Source organism: Coregonus lavaretus (genome assembly GCF_964263955.1).
Source record: "Coregonus lavaretus genome assembly, chromosome: 6".
NCBI classification, from domain to species: domain Eukaryota; kingdom Metazoa; phylum Chordata; class Actinopteri; order Salmoniformes; family Salmonidae; genus Coregonus; species Coregonus lavaretus.
The window spans coordinates 2519897-2547243 of NC_139993.1; the positions used below are offsets into that span (position 1 = coordinate 2519897).

The 27347-nt window shown below is 45.0% G+C and overlaps 1 protein-coding gene across 4 annotated transcripts in view; it reads left to right on the top strand.

Moving 5' to 3' along the window:
• Nucleotides 1-27347, top strand: part of septin9b (septin 9b) — a 77676-nt gene that overhangs the window by 34229 nt on the left and 16100 nt on the right. Inside the window, exon 1 of one of the 4 annotated variants that reach the window (XM_084164522.1) lies at nucleotides 8465-8683. The exons of the other annotated variants lie outside the window; for them this stretch is intronic. Within the exon in view, the coding sequence (XP_084020648.1) occupies nucleotides 8632-8683 (52 nt within the window). The 5' untranslated portion in view covers nucleotides 8465-8631. Of the gene's footprint in view, nucleotides 1-8464; nucleotides 8684-27347 lie in introns of those variants that run through there. 4 annotated transcript variants of the gene reach the window in all.

Below are 27347 nucleotides of genomic sequence, written 5' to 3' on the forward strand. Positions count from 1 at the left end.
CTGGAGAGCCTGAGGCCGGGGCCCACCCTGACTGACTGAGTGACTCTGGCCCCTGCTTTGTCCTGCTCCGTCTGCCAATGTGGGGAGATGGCATCAGTGGAGCAGAAACATGAACAACACAGCACTGTAGTGGACTGGTTGTGGGTAGTTTCCATCAGATTTTGTGTCAAGTAGGAGAAAGTGGCTCCGACATAATACATAAGTCGGCCGTAATTAATTTCAATAGGTGACTATGAGTGATAGATGTGATGGTTTCACAAGTGACTTAAAAGAGATATTGATCCTCTTTCAATACAAGATATTGCCTAGATAATGGTGGATATGAAACTCTTTTCATTGGCGTACAGATTGTTGACTCAGTGCCTTTTGTGAAGTTTTCTATGTTACCGTCAGCTGTGTTTTTGTGAGTGATAAGCCATTTTCCTGTCCATTCAGTTTTTCAAACGGGTAATGACATCAGAGACACACTCCCGGGCTTCCTTCCTTCCGTGTGCTGTCCGTCAGGGCGATTGTTTCCCCTTGTCCTGACCTCGCCGCTCTTCCTCTCTCAGCCTAAGTCATGTGATCTGAGTCGGTGGCACTTCCAGCCAATTGTGTGATCTCACCACAATAGAGTACAATGGAGTACATCTGGATACATTTGTAGTTAGTTGAAGGATCAACATGTCAGTCTCTGATCTCTGTAGGTGACTCTAAATATCAACAGATAACTGATGTTTATAGAACACAAAATAACCTGTTTCAATATGTTTTATATGTACTGTATAAGGAATTGGAAGACTCTTCAATTGAATCAGTGCACTGTTGCTCCCATTCACACGTCTACATTGACCTTTACAGTAGATTGACAGGGTTATGATTTACCACGGTTGACTGCCCTTTGACCTCCCCACAACCAGAGGTCCATTATACTGTACATTACTGTTACATTATACTGTAACAATACAGAGAGGAAGGCCCATTGAGATTAAATTTGTTATACCATAATTTCTGCCAGTTCAAGCCCTCTAACCCAGCATTGAATTTGTTTGTATAAATTCTCATAGTGTCTCATTGGCCCTGAAATGACATCTTTGGTTGATCAACAAAGTTGCGACGAAGGATTTCCTCTATACCCCTTCATTCTCCTCTGGTGGCCTGCCTGTGTGTTGTCTGTCCCTGTCCCCTAACCCCTTGTGTCACCATGTGACCTTCTGCAGCGTCACACCAGATGAGGGCCCCACTGTCCCCTCTCTACAGAGAATCCCTCCACATGCACACACAAACAGAGAGCCAGAAGGGTAGGGAGATCCCAGGCTGATTAACATGATTAGTAGTGGACCCCCCAGGAGGGAAGTTTAGGGAACAGGGGGGCTGCCATTCCCATCTGGCTAAGTTCACGCTAGTTACAGTCTCTGATGACAACACACACACACTGGGCCTGTACCGTGGAATCGAGGGTAGACATTCCCAAAGTAAGAATCTTTGTACTAATTCCCTAGAATTCCGAAGTACTGTATCCAGTTTCCCCTTCCCCATGTCATTCCATGCTGCGCCACATATGTGGAACTAGAATGACCTACAGCGTTATGTGATTAAACCTACTCCAGCTTTAAAAGGGTCTTAGTTGAAGCAGTCTGATTGGTATCTCTAGTAAAGTCATTGTGATAAAGCCGCTCTTGACAGCAGGGCCTGTGGTGTATTCATTATGGAAACTGTTTACCGTTTAAGAACCAAACAGAAGCAAACAGAGCAAAACTAGAGTTTCTATTGGACAAATTCAGGTCCCTCCCTGTTTGCTTCCGTTTAAAAAACGTTTTGCAACAGAATCGGCGTAATGAATATGCCCCTGGTATCCATCATAGCAAGAGACGCCTCGCTCGCTTACAAGGCGCTTACAAGGCGCCGACGAATATGGCGGCCTCGCAACTAGCTCTTAGGAAACTTTGCAGTATTTAGTTTTTTTATGTATTATTTTTTACATTATTAGCTCAGAAAGTGTTTTGCATCATTACATACAGCCGGGAAAAACTATTGGATATCAGAGCGCGGTAACTCACCAGCATTACGACCAGGAAAACGACTTTCCCGAAGCAGATCCTTTGTTTGCTCTCCCCAGGGAAACTGAACTGATTCCAGCGGCTGACCCAAAACATCGCTGGCGGAGGAGAGGCACTCGGAGCGGCCTGCTGGTCCGACTTAGGAGGCGCGCACACCACCCACCGCTTCCAAGTATTCTACTCGCTAATCTTCAATCTTTGGTTAACAAAGTCGACGAACTACGGGCAAGGATTTCTTTCCAGAGAGACATCAAGGCCTGTAACATACTCTGTTTCACGGAAACATGGCTCTCTGGGGATATTCTGTCGAAATTGGTCCAGCCAGATGGGTTCTCAGTTCATCGCGCAGACAGGAATAAATATCTCTCCGGGAAGCAGAAGGGCGGAGATGTGTGTTTCATGATTAACAACTCATGGTGTAATTGTAGTAACATAGAGGAACTCGAGTCCGTCTGTTCACCCGACCTAGAATATCTCTCAATCAAATGCCGACTGTATTATCTTCCAAGAGAATTATCTTCGCCGTGTATATCCCACCTCAAACCGATACCACGACGGCCCTCAAAGAACTTCACTGGACTTTATGCAAACTGGAAACCACATATCCTGAGGCTGTATTTATTGTAGCCGGGGATTTTAACAAAGCAAATTTGAGGACTAGGCTGCCGAAGTTCTATCAACATATCGACTGTTGTACTCGTGCTGCTAAAATCCTCGACCATTGCTATTCAAACTTCCGGGATGGTTATAAGGCCCTCCCTCGCCCTCCTTTCGGCAAATCTGACCACAACTCCATTTTGCTTCTCCCTTCCTATAGGCAGAAACTCAAACAGGAAGTACCTGTGCTAAGGACTATTCAACGGTGGTCTGACCAATCGGAATCCACGCTTCAAGATTGTTTTGATCACGCGGACTGGGATATGTTCCGGGCAGCTTCCAAAAATAATTTAGACATATACACTGAAACGGTGACTGAGTTTATCAGGAAGTGTATAGGTGATGTTGTGCCCACTGTGACTATTAAAACCTACCCTAACCAGAAACCGTGGATAGATGGCAGCATTCGCGCAAATCTGAAAGCGCGAACCACCGTGCGAACAGTGTAGCTACTCACTCCGCAAGGTAAGTAAACTGGCAAAACATCAGTATAGAGACAAAGTGGAGTCGTAATTCAACGGCTCAGACACGAGACGTATGTGGCAGGGTCTACAGACTATCACAGACTACAAAAAGAAAACCAGCCACGTCGCCGACACCGACGTCTCGCTTCCAGACAAGCTAAACACCTTCTTCGCCCACTTTGAGGATAACACAGTGCCACTGACGAGGCCCACTACCAAGGACTGTGGCCTCTCCTTCTCCATGGCCGACGTGATTAAGACATTTAAGCGTGTTAACCCCCGCAAGGCTGCCGGCCCAGACGGCATCCCTAGCCGCGTCCTCAGAGCATGCGCAGACCAGCTGGCTGGTGTGTTCATGGACATATTCAATCTCTCCCTTTCCCAGTCTGCTGTTCCCAAATGCTTCAAGATGGCCACCATTGTTCCTGTACCCAAGAAAGCAAAGGTAACTGAACTAAATGACTATCGCCCTGTAGCACTCACCTCTGTCATCATGAAGTGCTTTGAGAGACTAGTTAAGGATCATATCACCTCTACCTTACCTGTTACCCTAGACCCACTTCAATTTGCTTACCGCCCCAATAGATCCACAGACGATGCAATTGCCATCCCACTGCACTCTGCCCTATCCCATCTGGACAAGAGGAATACCTATGTAAGAATGCTGTTCATTGACTATAGCTCAGCATTCAACACCATAGTACCCTCCAAGCTCATCATTAAGCTTGAGGCCCTGGGTCTGAACCCCGCCCTGTGCAACTGGGTCCTGGACTTCCTGACAGGCCGCCTCAGGTGGTGAAGGTAGGAAACAACATCTCCACTTCACTGATCCTCAACACTGGGGCCCCACAAGGGTGCGTGCTCAGCCCCCTCCTGTACTCCCTGTTCACCCATGACTGCGTGGCCAAGTACGCCTCCAACTCAGTCATCAAGTTTGCAGACGACACAACAGTAGTAGGCTTGATTACCAACAATGACGAGACCGCCTACAGGGAGGAGGTGAGGACTCTGGGAGTGTGGTGCCAGGAAAATAACCTCTCACTCAACATCAACAAAACAAAGGAGATGATCGTGGACTTCAGGAAACAGCAGAGGGTGCACCCCCCTATCCACATTGACGGGACCGCAGTGGAGAAGGTGGAAAGCTTCAAGTTCCTTGGCGTACACATCACCGACAAACTGAAATGGTCCACCCACGCAGACAGTGTGGTGAAGAAGGCGCAACAGAGCCTCTTCAACCTCAGGAGGCTGAAGAAATTTGGCTTATCACCTAAAACCCTCACAAAGTTTTACAGATGCACAATTGAGAGCATCCTGTCGGGCTGTATCACCGCCTGGCACAGCAACTGCACCACCCACAACCGCAGGGCTCTCCAGAGGGTGGTGCGGTCTGCCGAACGCATTACCGGGAGCAAACTACCCACCCTCCCAGACACATACAGCACCCGATGTCACAGGAAGGCCAAAAAGATCATCAAGGACATCAACCACCCGAGCCACTGCCTGTTCACCCCGCTATCATCCAGAAGGCGAGGTCAGTACAAGTGCATCAAAGCTGGGACCGAGAGAATGAAAAACAGCTTCTATCTCAAGGTCATCAGACTGTTAAATAGCCATCACTAGCACATTAGAGGCTGCTGCTGCCTATTGAAATCACTGTCCATGCTGCTCTGTCATTGCTTGTCCATATATGTATATATTCTTAAATCCCATTCCTAACTTTTTTGTGTGTATTGGGTATATGTTGTGTAATTGTTAGGTATTACTGCACTGTCGGAACTAGAAGCACAAGCATTTCGCTACACCCGCTATAACATCTGCTAAACACGTGTATGTGACAAATAAAATTTGATTTGATTTGAGGTATTCATGAAGTCATTCACCAAGTCATTATGGTACGAAGAGAGAAAGGAGGCCCCACTCATTTTAACCAGGCAGATACTGAACTGGAGATGATGCTTATTGGGTGTTCTTAACACTCTGGAGTCTTGCTTCATATTTGTTTTCAGTTTGTGGACAGGACTAGGAAGGGGTCAACATCTTAGGGGAGAGGGGAGCGCAACAGGGTTTGGGCTGGTGTACATTTTGCTTTTACATAGCTAACAAGCATGGACTTGATGACAAGGGAGGACTATGACACGCACGCACACACACATGCACGTACACACACACCACCTCAGACAGTGGTCAGGCGTCTCACAGTTTAATTGCACTCAGCATGACCTGCTGTGTCATTATCAGAGAGAGAGAAGGCCTCATGCTAGAGTATATCATCATGGCTCATCTTAAACTGTTTACAGGTTCCAAACCTCTCAGGGTTAGCGTTAGTGGGCAAGGAAAACTACAGAGTGAGGTCATTAGACTGCAGTGTTGGCCACTCACTTTCAGCTCCCCTGAGTGCTAACAGTGTTAGGTCATAATATAATGTATGTGGGTGCAGAGCTCAGAGAGGCCAGCAGGAGGTGCAGTATGACGAGTGGCGTGTAGGGTTAGGGTTTGGCTTAGGGGAGTTAGCTATGGGACCTGGCTTGCTGATAATGATTGCATCTTATACAGGACATTGCTGAGGGCATAGACGGTACTTAAAGGTGCATTTTTAAGTACATCTCTTATCCACTCTGTTTTTCTTTCTCTCTCCCCACGTTCTCTTCTCTCACTCTCTCACTCACACATTGTTCTGTATCTCACTGAAACTGAATGAATGTGTCTGCTTGTGTTGTGTGGCATTTATCCCTGATGTGATTTTAAGTATTTTGGAGGCTGTGGACACTGACTGGGTCAGTGGAAAACCTGTGTCTGTCTGTTTGTATTGAGGTCTCCCACTGTGGGTGGAGCGGAGCTGAGAGAAGTGGAAACAGGACAGGGTCCCCAGATAAGGTTTCCGGAAGCTTCTGTTTACTCTGCTCCGCCTGGTGGAAGTCAGGGGTTAAAGAAGGTTCCCATGCAACACACACACACACATACACACACACACACTCCACTAAAGCTACCCCAGTTCCCCTCTCCTCCTATTTCCAGTCTCCCTGAGCCGCTCTCTCCCAGTCCCCATTCTTGTCTTCCTTAGTGAGTTCTCTGAATGCTGGTCAAGCTGGCCTGACACTAGTCATGACCGTACACAATAGGTAGAGCCAGGACTTTTTCCTGACCACTTGACCACCAGCCAACAACTATCATCACTATCAGTGTCTGGACTCTCCCCTGGCTCCACCACAGTCTTTATCTGGTTTATTCAGTTTTTATCTTCTAGAGGTGTCTGTCTGGTCCTGTCTGGTCCTGTCTGGTCCTGCTTATAGACTGCACCCAGCTGCTACGGGCTGACCAGGATGAGCTCTGTATTTCTAAGTTTTGCAAACTGTACAGCTGGTTGACAAAGAGAAGGTCAACTTTGGGTCAGTTCCTCGGCTCTCAACATCCTCTGATAATGATGTTTTCCTCATTCTCTGGCTGTTTGGAATGCTAATGGTGTTTTGCTGTAATTAAACTCTCTCTTTCACCATAACAATACAAGATTCCCAGATATTGACGTCATGTATAGGTGTTTGTCGAGGGCAGTGCCTCACAACCAGCAGCTGTTGCTGTGTGGCCAGAGAGAGTGTGTGTGTGTGCGCGCGCATGCATTGTGAGTGGGCACTGGACAGATGGCCATACGTACCACTGTTGTGCCATCTGCTAGGCTGGGCAGTGGGCAGATGGGAGGCAGGGCAGGTGTGTGTGGGGTCAGTATGTGTGTAGGAGACCATTCTGCTGACCACCTCTCTCTGCTGGACCTCTCCTAAGGAGGTACAGTAATAATAGTAATCCGCCACCATAGAAATAGAATTACTAGAACGGGCATCCCCATTCAAGTCAATGTTCTGTGATTCTATTTCTATCAGCCACTAGTCCATTGGGTGGTGGTGTGGATGGTGGAGACACTGTACTGCAGGGGCTTATTGATCATTAGCTGTTCAATAGAAGAGGAAACCAGTTACTTTTTATGATCAATTGTTTATTCATCTTCAATTATATATATTTTTTAAAGAACACGAAGAAATTCATCCATGTTAATTAAATGTCTCACTGACAGATCTTATCGATTTGGTCGTATAGCCACTTCAACCCATGTTTACTTGATTTGATTTGATCTGTCATTCAATACATTTCTTCAGGACATAATGCAAGTACTGTAGGGTCTTTGACACAAAATGGTATCAGTTGCACAGGCTGGTGCCCCAGGCTGATAATAGCTGAGGCAACAACTTCCTTGCTGATGCTCACTTTACATTGAGGTGAATAAGACCACTCCATAATGAAGTCATCATTTCACCCATTGACACATGGTACAGTGCCTCGAGGTGTGTTTGACAGGGGTAATATTATGACTAGTCTTAAACCCTAATCCTCTCTGAACAGCCCTAGATCAAACAACACTGGATTAGCCTTACACACACATACACATACACACACACACACACAGTGCTTACTTGCCTGACTGGCTTCTCACCTCCATGGTGAACAGCTAGTCCTCTATTGCCTAAACACAGCTAACACCGCTACATTGGGAGTCATTATCCTGTGGAAGTAGCTTGCTTTGTCAATTTAGCTAAAATAGCTTGGCTCAGAGGAACTCTGGGTGAACTTTCACCTTTACGATGTGTAGAGCGTTGTACTCAGTGATGGGACGCAGGGGAGAGAAGACATGGAGGAGAGTAGGAGATGGAACAAGGAAGAGCAGCTGAAGATTTAGGGGAAAGGGCAACATTACTGCCTCTGACAGTATGCAGTGTTGGTTAACTACGTGAAGTCATTGCATTGTAGACAAAAAGTAGAGGCCGCTTTGAGTACAGTAGTACACGTCTACAATTAGTCGTATTCTCCCTTTCTAGACTGTACTGTCTTTTAGAAAGAAGATACACCATCATTTAAATCATCAAACTTACAGTAAATCTATCATTGGAAAAACCATTGCCAACTTGTCATGTTATGACTAGATCTTTTGCTCTTCATTTAGTCTAGCACTGATAAACTCTCTCTCTCTGTCTCTCCCAGTACAGCACATAGCAAGGTTTCTATTATGGATCATTATCATCATAACTATGGGAAGTTTTCTGGAACGACCGCACAGAGAGAAAGTGTGTAATCACAGAGTCCCGTCTTCCTCTCTTACTTCTTCTCCATTCCAAGCTGAGTCATCCGGCTCCCCCTAGCATTCCAGCTGGAATTAGGGGCAGGGATTCCCCCGGAAGGCCGATGTGATCCGTGGAGCTCTGTTTATTGTTCAGTCTTGAGGCTCCGGGTTAGGAACGTCGAGTTGGGAACGTCGGGAAGAGTTACAGAAACTGTGCATTAGATCCCAAGCGCTCCCAGGCACTCCCAGCTGTCACACTGAAGAGTTTAGGTTTGGGGAGCAGTTTAGGTTTGGGGATTTTTTTACTTCCACGTCGGAAATAGTCTGTACTGTGGTGATTCGACTGGGACTGCGATTGGAAGACATGGCTGCATGTGGTGCAGAGATGCACATTAACCCTGAGATGGAGATCCTCTGTGAGTATGGCTGTTGGCCTGCATCCCAAATGGCACCCTATTCCTTCTATAGTGCACTACTTTTGACCAGGGTCCATAGGGATCTGGTCAAAAGTAGTGCACTATGTAGGGAATAGGGTGTCATTTGGGATGCAGCCTTGGTGAAGGGGGGCCTTGAGACATAACTGGGGTGACTGAGACAACTGGTTTCTATTAAGGCCAATCAGGGCTACATGATGTTTAACTCTACTTTAGACGCTGAGGAAGTGGAAAGGCATTCAGGGACTTCCCAATATGCTTTTTAAAGTTCCTCTTCTCCCCCTAAAACCTGCATTGATTTCTCTCTCCCTGAAGTCTTGTTTTATCGTCTGTGTTGTTTTGTGCTACTCTTGTATGTTGCATTAAGGCTCCATGTCCACAGTTAAGTTATGTATCACTAAGAATGTCCTTGATTCGATAGTGGACTGAATAGTTTGTGTATTTACACAGTATGTGTTATGTCTGAGTCTGCATACTTCTAATGTGGGATTGATTAAATCCTTATACATGCTAGCCTTTCAGTAAAGCAGACTCAACAGATCTCTCTCTCTATCTATCTATCTCTCTCTCTATCTGTCTATCTGTCTATCTGTCTATCTGTCTCTCTGTCTCTCTGTCTCTCTGTCTCTCTGTCTCTCTGTCTCTCTGTCTCTCTGTCTCTCTGTCTCTCTGTCTCTCTGTCTCTCTGTCTCTCTGTCTCTCTGTCTCTCTGTCTCTCTGTCTCTCTATATCTCTGGGAGTTATTAGGCTATGTTAGGTAACACAGCTGGGAAGTGTCTTAACACTGTAAAACTGAGGGGAAACAATCCACTAGATAAACACCTTGGCTAAAACAAACCTCCGACCACAAATTTCGACAGTTTATTTGCTTTGCGGCCGCTGTTCAAACAACAGGCGCACGGGCCCTTCAAGAGAGAGTATGTGTGTCTGTATGTGTGTGTGTGTGTGTACCTCAAGAGTACAGAAAAGTGTGGATGAAAGCAAACAAGGCCAGGGTTACGGTAACCTTGAAGAGCAACATACAAGCTGAGGTCTGAGATGTGTCAGGAGCAGAGTTGGAGGGATCGTGTAGCGTTGCTGGAGTGCAGAACAGTTCCTGAGGGAGTAGTACAGTGTGTATATGGAGGAGGATTAGAAATTAACTTCATGTCTTCAGGGTGGAGAGAGAAGAACAAGTAGGGCTAGGGAGTTTCCTGACCATGTGACTAGGATCAGAGTTTATCCTGCTGAGGTCACACAGTCAGGAATAAGTCTGTCCCTAAAATGAACTCTAAACTGGCCTTTTTCTGTCAATACCATGTCTCCTATGTCTGCCATGAGATTATGGGTTCATCTCAATAGTGTTAAGGGGCTACCTCTCTCCGTCTGCTTTCCTTCACCTGCACTGATCTAATCCTAGTGGGAATTTGCTATCACTTATCCGGTTCCCTCAGATGAGTGTGGACGAAGAGAAGGAGACGAGGAGAGGAAGCCACTTTGGACTAGAGAGATGCACCCAGGCCTTAGATGTTTTCATCTGGTTGCATGCGTCCTCACATGCTGTCTCCATCTGCACCACAGGGGAGCAGAGCAGCCTCGGGTACAGCTCAACAGGAAGTCGCTTGTCTTCTCTCCTTCCCTGATCCCAGATGTTCTCTCCCTCCTCCTCCTCTGTCCTTCTTTATCCCTTCTTCATCCCTTCTTCCATCTCTCTGGGTGGGAGGCTGTATGTCTGTGTGAGTCAATCTCTCTGCTGAGTCATTGAGGTGACTTGGCTAATCAACTCCATGTGTTCTAATCACTGTGTGGGCCTCCTCCAATCAGACCTGACCTCTTGTCCAATCAGAGAGCTCCCCTCTGGGGTTGAACCTGCATGGGTCTCCGGTTGCCTGTTCGGCCCACACAGTTTGATGTGATTATACGAAGCTGGCCTCAAAATGGCCTCCAGAAGTGGGGTAAATGACAACACAAACAGAATGACAAACAAACAAAGCTCTGGAGAGACATTCAGCCAACAGAGCAACAGCTGCCAAAGAGCTGGGTCATTTAATAAGGTTCTGGCACAATAATTCCAATGTTTGTTCCTGCGAAACAAGGAAGTGGCTCTAGGGTCTCATCTCGTTATCATGGCGTATAATCAAGATAAGGAAGGAAGTCTGAATGTGATTTCTCACCCACAGAGCTTCTCTTTGCCAAAAAGGTATTCTGACGTCTATTACCTATGGTTATGAGCGTACAGTAGTAAGCGGAGAATGCCTGTTCTAGGACTATTTCTATGGGCCAGCGACTTAGTTATTTTGAGATGAATTGGAGCACTGAAATAGACTCAGTCAATGAGCAAAGCTTGAGTTCCAATTTGGATTTGCTCGTCATAACAGGTGATCATTCAGAGCTAGCTGCTTTTCCACAGGACTAACTGAATGTATGGCGGTCATTGATTCCGTCACATTTGATCTCTGGGTTCTCACAAGACGAGGGAGAGCAACAAACAAACGACTTTTGTGTTGCAGTGTTTTATACTGCAGATGAACAAATCATGGTCAAATCAGTGCATACTGCTCTACATTGAATCAGAAACCACATGCAGCTGCCTAGCTTCAATATGTACAGTACCAGTCAAAAGTTTGGACACACCCGTTCATTCAAGGGTTTTTCTTTATTTTTTAAACTATTTTCTACATTGTAGAATAATAGTGAAGACATCAAAACTATGAAATAACACATATGGAGTCATGTAGTAACCAAAAAAGTGTTAAACAAATCAAAATATATTTTATATTTGAGATTCTTCAAATAGCCACCCTTTGCCTTGATGACAGCTTTGCACACTCTTGGCATTCTCTCAACCAGCTTCACCTGGAATGCTTTTCCAACAGTCTTGAAGGAGTTCCCACATATGCTGACCACTTGTTGGCTGCTTTTCCTTCACAATGCCGTCCGACTCATCGCAAACCATCTCAATTGGGTTGAGGTCGGGGGATTGTGGAGGCCAGGTCATCTGATGCAGCACTCCATCACTCTCCTTCTTGGTAAAATAGCCCTTACACCGCCTGGAGGTGTGTTGGGTCATTTTCCTGTTGAAAAACAAATGTCCCACTAAGCCCAAACCAGATGGGATGGCGTATCATCAAGCCATGCTGGTTAAGTGTGCCTTGAATTCTAAATAAATCACAGACAGTGTCACCAGCAAAGCACCCCCACACCATAACACCTCCTCCTCCATGCTTTACGGTGGGAAATACACATGCAGAGATCATCCGTTCATCCACACCGTGTCTCACAAAGACACGGCGGTTGGAACCAAACATTTCCAATTCGGACTCCAGACCAAAGGACAAATTTATTTGGCCTGCAATTTCTGAGGCTGGTAACTCTAATGAACTTATCCTCTGCAGCAGAGGTGACTCTGGGTCTTCCATTCCTGTGACGGTCCTCATAAGAGCCAGTTTCATCATAGCGCTTGATGGTTTTTGCGACTGAACTTGAAGAAACTTTCAAAGTTCTTGAAATGTTCCGTGTTGACTGACCATCATGTCTTAAAGTAATGATGGACTTTCGTTTCTCTTTGCTTATTTGAGCTGTTCTTGCCATAATATGGACTTGGTCTTTTACCAAATAGGGCTGTCTTCTGTATACCCCCCCTACCTTGTCACAACACAACTGATTGGCTCAAACACAGCCCTATAGAAGGAAATAAATTCCACAAATGAACTTTTAAGAAGGCACACCTGTTAATTGAAATGCATTCCAGGTGACTACCTCATGAAGCTGGTTGAGAGAATGCCAAGAGTGTGCAAAGCTGTCATCAAGGCAAAGGGTGGCAATTTTTTGGTTACTACATGATTCCATATGTGTTATTTCATAGTTTTGATGTCTTCACTATTATTCTACAATGTAAAAAATAGTAAAAATAAAGAAAAACCCTTGAATGAGTAGGTGTGTCCAAAACCTTTGACTGGTGGTGTATATATTTTTTGTAGAATAAACTGACACACTAATATTGTATTCCTAATAGAGCCTCAATTGAAGAGCATGCAGGTGATGATCTGTATTAGTTCAGTAGGACTGCTCTCTCATATCTATCTCTCACTGAGACCGGATGCCTATAGGGCCAGGTGCACAAACCATGTGGTCCAATACATACACAAACCACCGAAACCATGACAGGAAGGAAGTGTTTGTGCTGAATATGAGAACATATTGGGCCTCTCATCAGCTTGCAAATGTGGAAAAAAGCTTGTTAAGTGCAGTACAGAGATGTTTCTCTTTCCTTCTTTCCACCCGCTTGTGATAAAACAAATGATCTCTTAATTCCAGTAATCGGATAAGAAGGAAGCGTGTTGTTTCAGCATTGAAGGGATTGTGTCTTTCATAGTGTGTGAATGCAGATTTATGATAGACACAATTCCACAGATATTGCATGGATAGGCGTACGCAACAAGTGAATGTAGCTATGAAACCAAAAGAAAATACCACACTGATGTCTTTCACAGTGTATGTAGACATAAGATAAAGACATAGCTCCACAGATATTGTAAGCAAATCAAATCAAATCAAATTGTATTTTCCACATGCGACGAATACAACAGGTGTAGACATTACCGTGAAGTGCTTACTTACAGCCCTTAACCAACAATGCATTTATTTTTTTATAAAAAAGTAAAATAAAACAACAACAAGAAAAAAGTGTTGAGAAAAAAAGAGCAGACGTAAAATAAAATAACAGTAGGGAGGCTATATACAGGGGGGTACCGGTGCAGAGTCAATGTGCGGGGGCAACGGCTATTTGAGGTAGTTGAGGTAATATGTACATGTGGGTAGAGTTAAAGTGACTATGCATAAATAATTAACAGATTAGCAGCAGCGTAAAAAGATGGGGTTGGGGTGGGTGGGCAGTGCAAATAGTCCGGGTAGCCATGATTAGCTGTTCAGGAGTCTTATGGCTTGGGGGTTGAAGCTGTTGAGAAGTATTTTGGACCTAGACTTGGCGCTCCGGTACCGCTTACCGTGCGGTAGCAGAGAGAACAATCTATGACTAGGGTGGCTGGAGTCTTTGACAATTTTGAGGGCCTTCCTCTGACACCGCCTGGTATAGAGGTCCTGGATGGCAGGAAGATTGGCCCCAGTGATGTACTGGGCCGTACGCACTGCCCTTTGTAGTGCCTTGCGGTCGGAGGCCGAGCAGTTGCCATACCAGGCAGTGATGCAACCAGTCAGGATGCTCTTGATGGTGCAGCTGTAAACTTTTTGAGGATCTGAGGACCCATGCCAAATCTTTTCATTCTCCTGAGGGGGAATAGGCTTTGTCGTGCCCTCTTCACGACTGTCTTGGTTGTTGGACCATGATAGTTCGTTGGTGATGTGGACACCAAGGAACTTGAAGCTCTCAACCTGTTCCACTACAGCCCCGTCGATGAGAATGGAGGCGTGCTCAGTCCTCTTTATTTTTCCTGTAGTCCACAATCATCTCCTTTGTCTTGGTAACGTTGAGGGAGAGGTTGTTTTCCTGGCACCACACGGCCAGGTCTCTGACCTCCTCCCTATAGGCTGTCTCATCGTTGTCAGTGATCAGGCCTACCACTGTTGTGTTGTCGGCAAACTTAATGATGGTGTTGGAGTCGTGCCTGGCCATGCAGTCATGGGTGAACAGGGAGTACAGGAGGGGACTGAGCACGCACCCCTGAGGGGCCCCCGTGTTGAGGATCAGCATGGCAGATGTGTTGTTACCTACCCTTACCACCAGTCTGTGCTAGCAAAACAGTCCTGTAGTTTAGCATCTGCGTCATCTGACCACTTTGTTATTAACCGAGTCACTGGTGCTTCCTGCTTTAGTTTTTGCTTATAAGCAGGAATCAGGAGGATAGTTATGGTCAGATTTGCCAAATGGAGGGCGAGGGAAAGCTTTGTATGCCTCTCTGTGTGTGGAGTAAAGGTGGTCTAGAGTTTTATTCCTCTGGTTGCACATTTAACATGCTGGTAGAAATAAGGTAGAACGGATTTAAGTTTCCCTGCATTAAAGTCCCCGGCCACTAGGAGCGCTGCCTCTGGATGAGCGTTTTCCTGTTCACTTATGGCCTTATACAGCTCATTGAGTGCAATCTTAATGCCAGCATTGGTTGGTGGTGGTAAATAGACCTATGAAAAATATAGATGAAAACTCTCTTGGTAAGTAGTGTGGTCTACAGCTTATCATAAGATACTCTACCTCAGGCGAGCAAAACCTCGAGACTTCCTTAGTACTGCATGCAACAAGTGAACGTATGAGACCAAAAGAGAATCAGATGTTGTACTCTTATACAATTCATAATGTTTGAATTACAGTCTACAGAGCTGTTTTCCATAGAATGTTTCATGCTGAGTCTGATGACTCTATGGGATGGTATTCATTTGTTATCTGGGACATATTCCTTTAGTCATGGGGCTGTATGAGGCAGGCATTAATGTGATGGAGACTCATTGTAGCCCCGGAGGAGAAAGAGACAGGATGAGAGATGACCCAGTGTCCTCCTCACAGTACACACACAGTACATCATGAACACTGCGCGCACACACACACACACACACACACACAGACATACAGGGAGAGACACACGGCACTGAGCATTGGGAGGGAAGGGACAGATGGACATAAACACACATACTCACTCTTTCACTGAATACACATTTGTTCAATTTCTTTCTCCATTTTAAGCACATGCATACTGTCACAGAGAAATGTTCTCTCCAATCTTTCCGTTTCCACCTCTTACACTAAACACACACTACATTTTTCTGTCAAACGCATACACCCCTTTCTCTCCATTCCTCATATATATGCACTCTTAAAACACACTCCTTTCCTCCTATTTCCAACTGGCCCCCCCTGCACACACACACACACACTCACTCACTCTCCCTGTGTCCAGCACATTTACAATGCTCTCCATTCAACTCTCCCTGAATGAGGGGTGTGGAATGCCTGCTGCTGGCCTGCTGGGGTGTGGAGTGGTGGGTCATGTGACCGGGCTGTGGGGGCGGGGCCTGGGAGCAGCAGCAGAGATCAGCGTGGTTGAGAGGAAAGAGAGAAAGAGAGGCTTGGGTGAGTGTCTCTTGTTTTCTGTTCATTCATAACATGCTACTTGTTTCTCTGATTGTGTGGGATTTCCTTTTGTAGAGAGACTGTGGAGGAGTGATAGAAAGGGAAAGAGGGGGATGAGGGAAAGAGAGGGATGACGGGGTTGTTCAATGTTTGTGTGTGTGTCAAAGTTAGTTTGCCAGGTGTCCTGTCTGGACGGGGTTTTGGAGCTGAAGCGTGTAGTGTGTGTGAGCTGTATTTGTCAGGGCTTGGAACAGTGTAATAATAATATGCAGACCAGAACTTGCAGTGGTGTTCTTTTTCTATCTTTCTTTCTCTTGTTCCATTGTGCTTTCCGGGACAGTTCGGGGGGTTACTGCTCCCCCTCTTTTAGGTTACCCCCCCCCCTCTCTCTCTCTCGCTCTCTCTCTCTCTCTCTGTCTTCTCCCCCTCTGTCTTCTCCCCCTTGTCTCTTTCCTTTGTGTGCTCGGTTCCATTCAGCTTGAATAATCAATCTGCTAAAATGGATGGGGGGAGTATTTATTGACCAATCATGTTAGTCCTAGTTGCTCCCTGTGTCTCGTGTTTTAAGGTCACTGGTATGTGTCTCTTATTTTTTTCAGTTCCCCTTTTTTTATTAAATTTCTCCCATCAGGGATCGTTCTAGCTTGACTTTGATCCATTGCAGTGGATTAGTAAGTAAGATGTAGAGGCCAACTTTTCAACATGATTTAATTTTGGCAACCCCATGCTTCTGCTCACTGGTGGATTGCTGTAGCAAGTTCAAGGTGAGTTGAAGCGTCAGGCCACATTTTCTGCATGAGACTTTCTTCAATGGAAGATCGGACCATTCCTTACAACCCACCCCCAGCCCCTCCTCTTCCTCCTGCTTCACTTGCCTCCCAAAAAAGAAAGAACCACGTTTGTGCCCCATCTTATGTGACTGACCATGTTCGGTTCCCTGTTTCTGCTGTTGAAATATCAGCCATATTGCTTCTATTTGCAGTAGTTCCAGTTTTTGGTCACATGACCTCAATTTTACCCAGCATTCAACAGGTTGTATTGACACAATCCACCAATAGACAACTATCATTGAAGAAAGTAGAACAAGAAGCAGCAGTGTAACTTTCTGCTCCAGTTGTTGTCGTCAAACCATAGTACACGTCAGAGATATTCTAGATGTCCTTGCCTTGGGGTGTTAGCCACACTGTATCCCTATATGGCCAAGGAGGGATACTGTTAGCTTAACTGCGTGCAGTTAACGTGTGTGTGTGTGTGCACGCGCGCATAACAACTATGCAGCAAAGACAAGAAAACTGGTCTCAGCACCAGTGTAACAGATGTGATCGTACTTTGTAACTGCCCAGCCAGCGGTCCCAGTTGATTGGTGTTTATTCTGACGATAGACACAAGGAAGCGTGTTAAATATGCAAGACAACTGTATGTTGATGGCTGTAGATAATGATTCGTCGCTTGCATGTCAATATCAGACTGGGTATTTTGTAATCAAACATCATAACGATGACAAAAACAGTACAAAATACAATACATTTAAGGACCTGACGATAGACACAAGGAAGCACATTAGATGTGCAGGACACAGTATGTTGATGGCTGTAGATTCATGATTCGTCTGTTAGCATGGAAATAACTGTGAATTAGCAGGGGCTAATCTCGAGCTAGCTAACTCACTCATACAGCAATAACATAAAAGCACATCCCAGACTTCTGGCCAATATCTAACAGGTACCGTACACATATACACTGAGTATACCACACATTAGGAACACCTTCCTACTATTGAGTTGCACCCCCTTTTGCCATCAGAACAGCCTCAATTCATTGGGGGCATGGACTCTACAAAGTGTCGAAAGCGTTTCACAAGGATTCTGGCCAATGTTGACTCCAATGCTTCCCACAGTTGGCAAGTTGGCTGAATGTCCTTTGGGTGGTGGACCATTCTTGATACACATGGGAAACTGTTGAGTGTGAGAAACCCAGCAGCGTTGCAGTTCTTGACACAAACTGGTGCTACCATAACCCGTTCAAAGGCACTTAAAAATTGTTGTCTTTCCCATTCACCCTCTGAATGGCAGACATACACAATCCATGTCTCAATTGTCTCAAGGCTTAAAAATCTATGATTTTATGTGGATTTAACAAGTGACATCAATAAGGGGTCATAGCTTTCACCTGTATTCACCTGGTCAGTCCATGTCATGGAAAGAGCAGGTGTTCTTAATGTTTTGTATACTCAGTGTATATACACATCAGGACATGAACTCGTACACATTGTAAATATGAAAATAAAGCAGTATTTCAGAACGTGACCTACCGCTTGCGGGTCAATATCAGACTGGGAAGAATTTACGCGATCTCCCTCTGACCTATGTCATAACACCTTATTGATATGTAAATGTCGTAGCCGCCGGCTGCGACTGGGAGACCCATGGGGTGGCGCACAATTGGCCCAGCGGGTAGGGGAGGGAATGGCCAGCAGGGATGTAGCTCAGTTGGTAGAGCATGGCGTTTGCAACGCCAGGGTTGTGCGTTCAATTCCCACGGGGGGCCAGTATGAAAAATATAAAAAATAATGTATGCACTCACTAACTGTAAGTCACTCTGGATAAGAGCGTATACTAAATGACTAAAATGTAAAATGTAAATTCAACCAACCATTAGAAATACGTAAACATCGAATAGATATTTCTGCAGTGTCAAGTGGAAACATAACCAACCCTGTTACACGTGTTTAGTCCATCATTCATTATTTAAACACTGCTTTAGAGTAGGAGACACTGACATAATAAAAAAGTAATTAAGTTCTAATGTGTTTACAGGTTCAAGGCTAGCCGCTACGGTTATTAGCGATCAACACAATAAACCAACAGTTAATTAGCTACATTAGCCCACAAGGGAGTAGTTGCATTGTGATTACAATATAACTGTTCGCTAATGCGTCCACCATTGTTTCATGCTTTAGTTACTATTCAGCTCACAGGCAAGGTGGCAGGACTGAACGTGGGTCACACACTGTAACAAAACACTTTGCAACGGGAAAGCAAAAACCTGTGAATTAAAAAAAAGTTTTTCTCTCTACTGAGCCCGACCCTGTTCAGGTGATTCTCCTGGAGGTAGAGAGTCCTTAAGAGGTGGATCTGTGGCCTGTTATACCATAAACACCATAATGAATCGTATTCCTAAACATAGCCTTTCCTTTTCTCATCCAGGAGTCATGACAGACTCCTCTATTCCTCTATCTACCAGACCACACTGGGAGGTTGTTAACAGTACTGTTAGTGTATATGAGAGGTGGATGAAAGGAGGATGAGACAGGGGGGAGGGGAGGGAGGACGTGAGCAGGGAGGAACAGCAGACGTGTCATTTCCTGTTAGAGGTGACTGTTGCTGTCTGTGTGCCAGCGAGACAGCGAGGGGCCTGTGGCAGCATATGTACTGCAGGCTATAGGAACCGCCGTATGTCATCTACACAGAGTTATGATGACGACGACATGATAGGACGTCCATCATGATTGTTTTTAACAGTACTGGGTGATGGAGTACACGTGGTCCTCCTTTGTGTAGTGTTCGTAAACAACACATACTTGCACTCTATTGACTCCAAGTATCAATGAATCAGTTTGGATGATTTTACGAGGAATAGCTTCTGGGTTATGTGTATCCTTTGACTGACATGAAACTAACATCTTTCAGGATTAGCCAGTCATTGCAGCTGTCATTAATTTCTCAGTGCTCTCTATAGATCAGAATTGGAGACTATTAGGTCTACCTCTGGTGTAACAGGATTTCTTTATTTGATTCCTATATGTCCGGTTTGCTGGCCTCCTCTGTTTATGCTGTCTGAAGGATACAGCCAACAGTCTGTTTGAACCCGGTTGTGTGATTACTCTTACGTAGTGGAATATGTTCAGGTCATTAACATGGAAATTAGATAAATGTTTCTGGCCCTGTAGAACATCTTAGCAGATATGAGCAAACAACTTGATTAATGTCCAGACATCTGTAAACCCTTTTTTCTCAAGTCTATTTAAGCCCCCTATTAATGCTTAAAGGAATATTAATTTGACTATTGTGGTTGTTTTTGGCCTTGGGAGAGATCATAATTGCATTTCTTCCAATACCAAAATGTGTGGAAATATAAAGGGGGCAACTGGCTAATAAAACTAATTGGAAACACATTTTTATGTGTAGCTAATTGCAGCACACGCGGGCACGAAATGAAACAAGTATCTTGGAAAGATATTCCCCACCATATCGTCTCAGTCCTCGTCTCAGGCCACCGTATCGTCACAGGCCTCCGCTCTGAACGTAATTACATTTTCCTCTAATAAGGAAGACTAACAGTTTTCAGTGGGGATACAATATTTTTCAAACCACCCAACTCCTTCCCACTTCATACTTGGTGGTTGTGTGATTTATAGTTCCGCAGTCTACCATGTTCCCACTGCCATACACCAGTTCCCCCAGTTCCCGATAATGCTGCTATGAACCATTCTGTGGCTGGGTTCTTTTGAGTCTCTCTTCCCTCTTCCTTAGAGGCCTGGAGGGTTTTAAAGTGTTGTGGTAGGTATGTGACTTAAAGCAGCTGGTTCCCACACAGTGTCCGCCATGGCACTCAACAACACAATAATGGCTGCACTTATGCCGGGCCTTCCTCTTCTCTCTCATTTACTCCATCTCTAGTTGACATCTCTCTCTCTCTCTCTCTCTCTCTCTCTCTCTCTCTCTCTCTCTCTCTCTCTCTCTCTCTCTCTCTCTCTCTCTCTCTCTCTCTCTCTCTCTCTCTCTCTCTCTCTCTCTCTCTCTCTCTCTCTCTCTCTCTCTCTCTCAATCTCTCTGTCTCTCTTTCACCTTCTCATTGTCTTGTAGCACGGACCTCTCTCCTCCTTTATATTTTCCTCAACTTTGTTTCCTTCTCTCCATCTTTCTCTCACTCTGTCACTGTATTTACAGCATGGGCCTGCCTCCCCTCTCAGATGTTCTCTCCATTCTCTCCCTCCATCCCTCACTCTCTCACTCTGTCACGGCCTCTTTGGTGGGTAAAGGGGAAAGGTCATTATCTTTGTGTTCCTGTGTGGAAAGCTGTCTTTTAACACCATCTGCTTTGGGCCGCACATGGCCAAAGGTCACATTCTCAGGGGGCCGACGAGCAACGGCAGGAGTGAAAGACGAAGTGAGCCGGTAGCATTCTTCACCCACCTTCATCTGAAGCGGTGGTGTGTGTATGTGTGAGGGGGCAGGGGGAGTGCTTCTGTGTGTGTGTGTCCACTGTTCTATTCTTCAAGCCCACTGTATCGCCTGCCACGGTGTTATTGCAGTAAAGAGACACGTTGACTTTCTTAATCAGCTGGTTCCCTTTGGTTCAAAGGACGGATGGGAGATTGAGTGAGTGGGATATCCTCTTGGATGTACACTACAGGACAGTTACGTATATCCTCCTACTGTACCTAGCCTCACCTCTACTGACTGTTCCAGCCTTCCATTGACCCCCAGTTGTTTACCAACCCAAACATTACCTATTTATCTCCATCACACAGTTCACCCTTCCTGTATTATACTTAATGCTAAAATGTTTATTCTATTCTACTGAGCCATTTACTTTATTTGTATTTTTTATTATTTCTTATTTTTGCATTGTTGAAGGAACCTGCAAGTAAGCCTTTCGTTGGACGGTGTATACCATGTTTATCCTGTGCATACGACTAATAAAACTTGGAACATGAAACACAGTACTTTACTTAGTCCTCTTGGGAAACAGGGTGTCCATCATTGCTCTCCACTCTTTTCTGCTCAAGGACTTTTACAGTATACAGCATGGGTTTAACCAACAGGAGTAGTTTCCAGTGGTTGCCAGATATCTCCTACCTTAGAATCTGAAGGTTTCTTGATACCCAAGTTCAATCAAGTACAGGTCTAAGTGAATGAACAACAGAGACCGAATGCAATATGGAATGTTATTAAATAGTTTGGGGTATGCTAATGACAGGTGGCCCTTTGCTGGGCAGCTGGCATCGAACGCGGAAAGGAGTTCCAATGACGGGCCTCACGGTTATTATAACTGGTGGTGGGGAGGTGGATGGTTGTCAAACTGTTGCTGAAAACCAGCAAGTGAAAGAACATGGGTAAGTTGACATATAAATACATCCCAAGATTTACACCCCTTGGTTGAAAGAGGAAAGTGATAATTGCAAGAGTGAGCCCATAGGTTAAACAGCTAGCGTGTGGAATGTGTATCATTGTGCCGTGCTTATAGGCTATAAGGTCAATAGGTGAATGACATTCTGCACATGGCTAATAGGAAGAGGAGAAGAATGAGATGCTGATGATACGTTTCTATTCATTCCCACTAGGCCCGAATAATAGGAAACCGAGTGAATTATGTTATGCTGCTTGAAGTTAAACCAGCATTAAGACCAGCCTTCCTGATTTGAACTTTCGTAAATGACTTTACAATACTGTACTCTATGTAGTCTAGAATTCCTCTTGCACGCGTGTCTTGTACAGTAATCTATACAGAGGATGAGGTGCTCCTATTGCAGTAGTCTCTATTGCTCTATGTCCAATAGTAGGATCCGGTGCCCTCCTGCCGTGCCTGTCCGTCAGCCCTCTCTCCCACACTGCCCCATGTAATCCGACTATCCATATATCTGCTCAAGACAGCAGAATGCTTAACGATCGCTTCCTCCTCAAGAGAGAGACAGCCGCCAAATCTATGGAAATGTCATCTCCTGTAAAAGAGAGGGAGCGAGAGGGGGAAGGGGTGAGCGAGAGAGATGGAGGGAGAGAGAGAGTCTGACCATTTGGTCGGTACAGGGCTGAGACCCTAGCCTCATCACAGATCTGTTTGTGCTGTCTTGCCAAGTCCTGGCGTGACATTGACACAAATGGAATTGGCAAGATGGAACAAACAGATCTGGGACCAGGCTACTGGGACACAAGGTCACCCCCTACGAACTGGGACTTTAAAAGAGCAGACCGTGTTGTTAAGGGGATCAGTAACGGTGTGTGACCAAGAAGCGGATGATGCCTAGGCTTCCTCCCAAAGCCCAAACAGAGAGGCATGACATCCTTGGCATCCATGTGCTAGAGGGTTGAAGAGGAGGCATAGACTGTCTCTAATCTGAGCCATGCAAATAGGATCTGTCACAATGTGTGTTTCACCAATTATGAGGAAGCAGCTGAACTGGTGTGATCTCCTCAGAAGTCCAGAGACCTTCAAACTGGATTGGATGACTGGTGCTGTAGAGTTCAAATTTTTTATGAACCGTTGTCTTGTGAAGAGAGGAGGACATGTGGTCCTGGTCCAGATCTCTCTCTTTCTCTCCCACAGACCAGTCCTGATGGACCAGCTCAATCATTGACCACACAATTTAAACAGCATGGCCCAACATCAGGCCAAATTACACGTTGTGCATGAGATTAATCATTGTCATGGTCTCTCTCCTCCATTTTCCCCTTACTTCTCTGTGGTATCCAGAGTTCTGCTGTCATCAAAGGTTGGATTTGCCTCAAAGAAGGGAGAAAAACAAACACTTTGTCATATCATTCACAACAGAAAGGCAACTAAAGAGGTTGTGGTTTAAATTGGAAAGGTTCTGGAGTTTCCTATTGGTTTTTAACGCGTTTTGAATAAGGTTCCGCCAAATTGTATTACAGTATATTCAATATATTAAAACCAAAACAAACCGAAAGCACAGCTCTCCGCAAACAACCAACCCATTGTTTCATAACTCTACAAACAAGTTTGAATGAAATTCATAATATGAATTACACTCTTTGAATATTGTATTTGGGTCAGGATGTGCCTGATATTATGAATATTTGAATGGCAGAATGAAAGCAGAACAATATTTGGTTATGGGTGTATGTAAATCAGTAAGGGATCCTCCGGTGCAGACTGTGGGCGGATTGTATCCGAATGGGATGTGGGAGAGATTCCGGAGAGAGAGAACATTCCTTTGGGAACGCCGTGTTGGCTGGCCAGGAGCACCGGGTGGGCAAAGGGTGCATTTAGGGTAAGGGGATTGCTTTTCAACGAGCAGAATTTGAATTTCAGTTCACTGACTGGATTACTGACTGAATTGAATTGGTATTGAACCCAACCCTTGAGGGGAGTGGGGAATGTGGTGGCTGTGCTTTTTAAGATGGAGGTTTGTGGTTTGAAACTCTATAGTAGTACTAGTGCAACACTGCTGTCAGTTGCCATTATTAACAGGGAAATTGGGGGATTATGTTTAAGGTCTTGAAATGGTCAGTGTAGTTATCATTTGAAATGAATCAGAAGTGCTATCAGATGTTGAAATGTTGTATCATATATATTTATTTTTTTAACACGTTGACCTTTATAGTCTTCAGGTGGCATATGAGTTGATACATTTCACATTGATGTCTCTTTCGCTGTCTCGTCTAGGCCTCTTCCGTTGTGTCTCTACTGACAAACAGGAAACCATGAATTTACCACCGAGCCTGAAACCTTATGTATGGGGTTGAAAAATGTAGCTCATGCTCAATCTCTACTAGAAAACACAGATTTACATATCTCTGTATGAGCCCATATTCTCATTCACATTCATTATACATGACAGTAAAGAGGTTAGATGTGGCACACAGACACTGGTACCATCCCATACCCTAGCCATAACCACCAGAAATGCGGTCACCTACCATACTATGTAGCATGATTAGCTTTCAACATTCAGATCTCAACCTCTTCATTACACAAGATAATTCAACTTCTAAACATCTTATTTCCACCCTTATCCTTTCATGTCTTTTAAATAGAATCCTCCTCATTTGACCAAGGTGCTGGGTCTCCATATGGTCCACATTGATCTAGGATGAGTGTAATGAACCAGTGTTTAGATGAATCAGAGGTGTTTCTCAATGGAGCGAATCTGGATGTGGAGTCTGGAAACAGCAGCTCTTAGGGTCTCGTCCATTCCTTCATTCATCCATGCAAGGAAAAGGAGGATGGACTGAACCTTTAAACTCAGCTATGTCCATTCAGGAAAGCGCCACGTTCTCTCCGTTAATACTTCAATCTCTTTTCACACTCAAGTCAGAAATGTCAGTTAGCCTTTTTTCGACCCCAGTCATAACAGTTGTCTGTTTTCAGAGTTCTGGTAAACACTGTGTTTGGTAGTCAGTTTGAAGTGTTAATAAGTGGAGAAAATGCTTTGATGTTGTGTTTATGAGGGTTCATTCTGGGGTCAGCTAGGCACAGGTTTTTACAGGTCAAATATCTTATTTCATTTGAATAAGCAACAGCTGCTTTGTTGGGCTTAGGGGGCCCTTCGTCTTCACTTTGGATGCAACGTGTATTGGAGGGAGCTTCACATCAAATTAGGTTCATTAGCGTGAGCTAAGTTTAGAATGTGTAGTAGTCATATTTTCACTGGTCAGTTTTAATCAGGTGATTCAGCCAGAGATGTCTGACTGTCTGTACCCAGCAGGCTTCAAAGGCTACCAGTGCTCTGTAGAACAATGTTTACGCCTGGCCGCTATTCTGACTCATAAAAGGAAGGCAACGCTTTCTATAAAAGTTTGATGGTGCCCCATTTATTGGATCTTCAAATGCCAATGTTGTTTTTCTTGTAGATCATACATGATGAGGAAGGGTCCTTGGAAGGTGAAATGTTTCTGGCTAGGCCTAAGGCCAGACTAGGCTAGAGATGAGACAAGAAGTGGACATTATCAGTGGTTGCTGTTGAGGAGAGCGAAACTGATCGTTCTCTTCTGTTGTGCCAGTCAAACAGGAACAGAGAATTCAGACCGCTGTTTAAGCCTGAGTAACGTTACTGCCATCTGCACCCTTTTTCTCCTCTCTGTGTGGTGTGTTTTGTGTGTGTGTGTGTGTGTGTGTGTGTGTGTGTGTTGTCTCTATTCTTAGAGAACACAGACGTTACCCACCAGATGGCACAGGGGGAGCTGGCATTGTGGTACCCAGGGGTGGGATGGCTTATAGACCCTTAATATGTCATTAGTGCCTGTTTGTATCCTGTCTCTTTCTCAGAGAGGCTGCCTCCTACGCAGTAGGGTCCTTACTCTTTTATTTATTTGATTTAACCCTTATTTTACCAGGGAAGTTGACTGAGAACACATTCTCATTTACAGCAACGACCTGGGGAATAGTTACAGGGGGGAGGAGGGGGGATGAATGATCCAATTGGAAGCTAGGGATGATTAGGTGGCCATGATGGTATGAGGGCCAGATTGGGAATTTAGCCAGGACACCCCTACTCTTACAATAAGTGCCATGGGATCTTTAGTGACCACAGACAGTCAGTACACCCGTTTAAAGTCCCATCCGAAAGACAGCACCTTACACTGGGCAATGTCTCCAATAACTGCCCTGGGGCACTGGGATATATTTATTTGACCAGAGGAAAGAGTGCTTCTTACTGGCCCTCCAACACCACTTCCAGCAGCATATGGTCTCCCATCCAGGGACGAACCAGGACCAATCCCGGCTTAGCTTCAGAGGCATGCCAGCAATGGGATGCAGGGTGGTATGCTGCTGAGACACGCTCTACCGAGACATGCTACACACACACACACACACACACACACACACACACACACACACACACACACACACACCCTGCCAGATGTGCACATGACACCATAACATCAACACAGGCCCTGTACATGCCATTGTGTCATGCTGTATCTCCCTTTTACCATCAAATGAGCACTCTGTGTGTTCTTCTACATCTTATTCCCACTACAGGGGATTGTCTGTTCTCACATATACAGTAGGGGCTAATGCGGTTTCAACCGACCAAAGGGTTCACATTTCCCCATTTGATAGAATGTTTAATGTCAGAGTTTTAATGTAAGCTTAATGAAGAAGCATAAAGAAGTTGAAGAGTGCTTTGCCGGTTGAGGGAATACAAAAACAAAACCTAATACTCTGACGGTGATGTGTATTGATTGATGACGGTAAAGAAGAATGGATTTTTCTTCTACAAAGTTCATGTTCCCAGGATGTTTCAGCCAAGCCGCTCTGTGGTATCTTAGCCTCCATCAATCATCACAGGGTCTGGGAAACTGAAGGTCGAGACTGCAGCTCCTCACAGATACTGGCTAGTGAAGGTGTGGTCCAACCCAACTGGCACCACCTACTCATTCTCTTCAGTTGTATTGTCTGACTATTCAGTTCAGAGATTCAGTCGTTCAGAGATTCTACTGGGAGTGGGAGTCCTACATTCTGGGATGAGTGTCTGAGTGGGTGGGTTTGGAAGGGTGTGTGGTCGGGAAGTGTGTGTAGGCGATGTATGCGCGTGTGGTAGTTACTGGACAAGGGTCCGGGTTCGGCCCTGAAATTATAGCTCTGTGTTTATTCAAAGTTTATTAGCAGCACTTTTCCCGGGGCTTTCTTGTGGAAAGTTTACTACTTCCTAGTCAAAAGAAAGCTCATACTGTAATGGTTAAACAAAATGGTTACATATTGTGTAGAAAGCCATTGGAGAAGTTTCTATACATGGCATTGCATTTAGTGTCAGATCTGAGGCGTCATGTTTTATGGGCATACTCACAATTGTCGTTATCAGACTTGGACAGGAAATAAGGTGCAGTGTGACAATGACTTCCA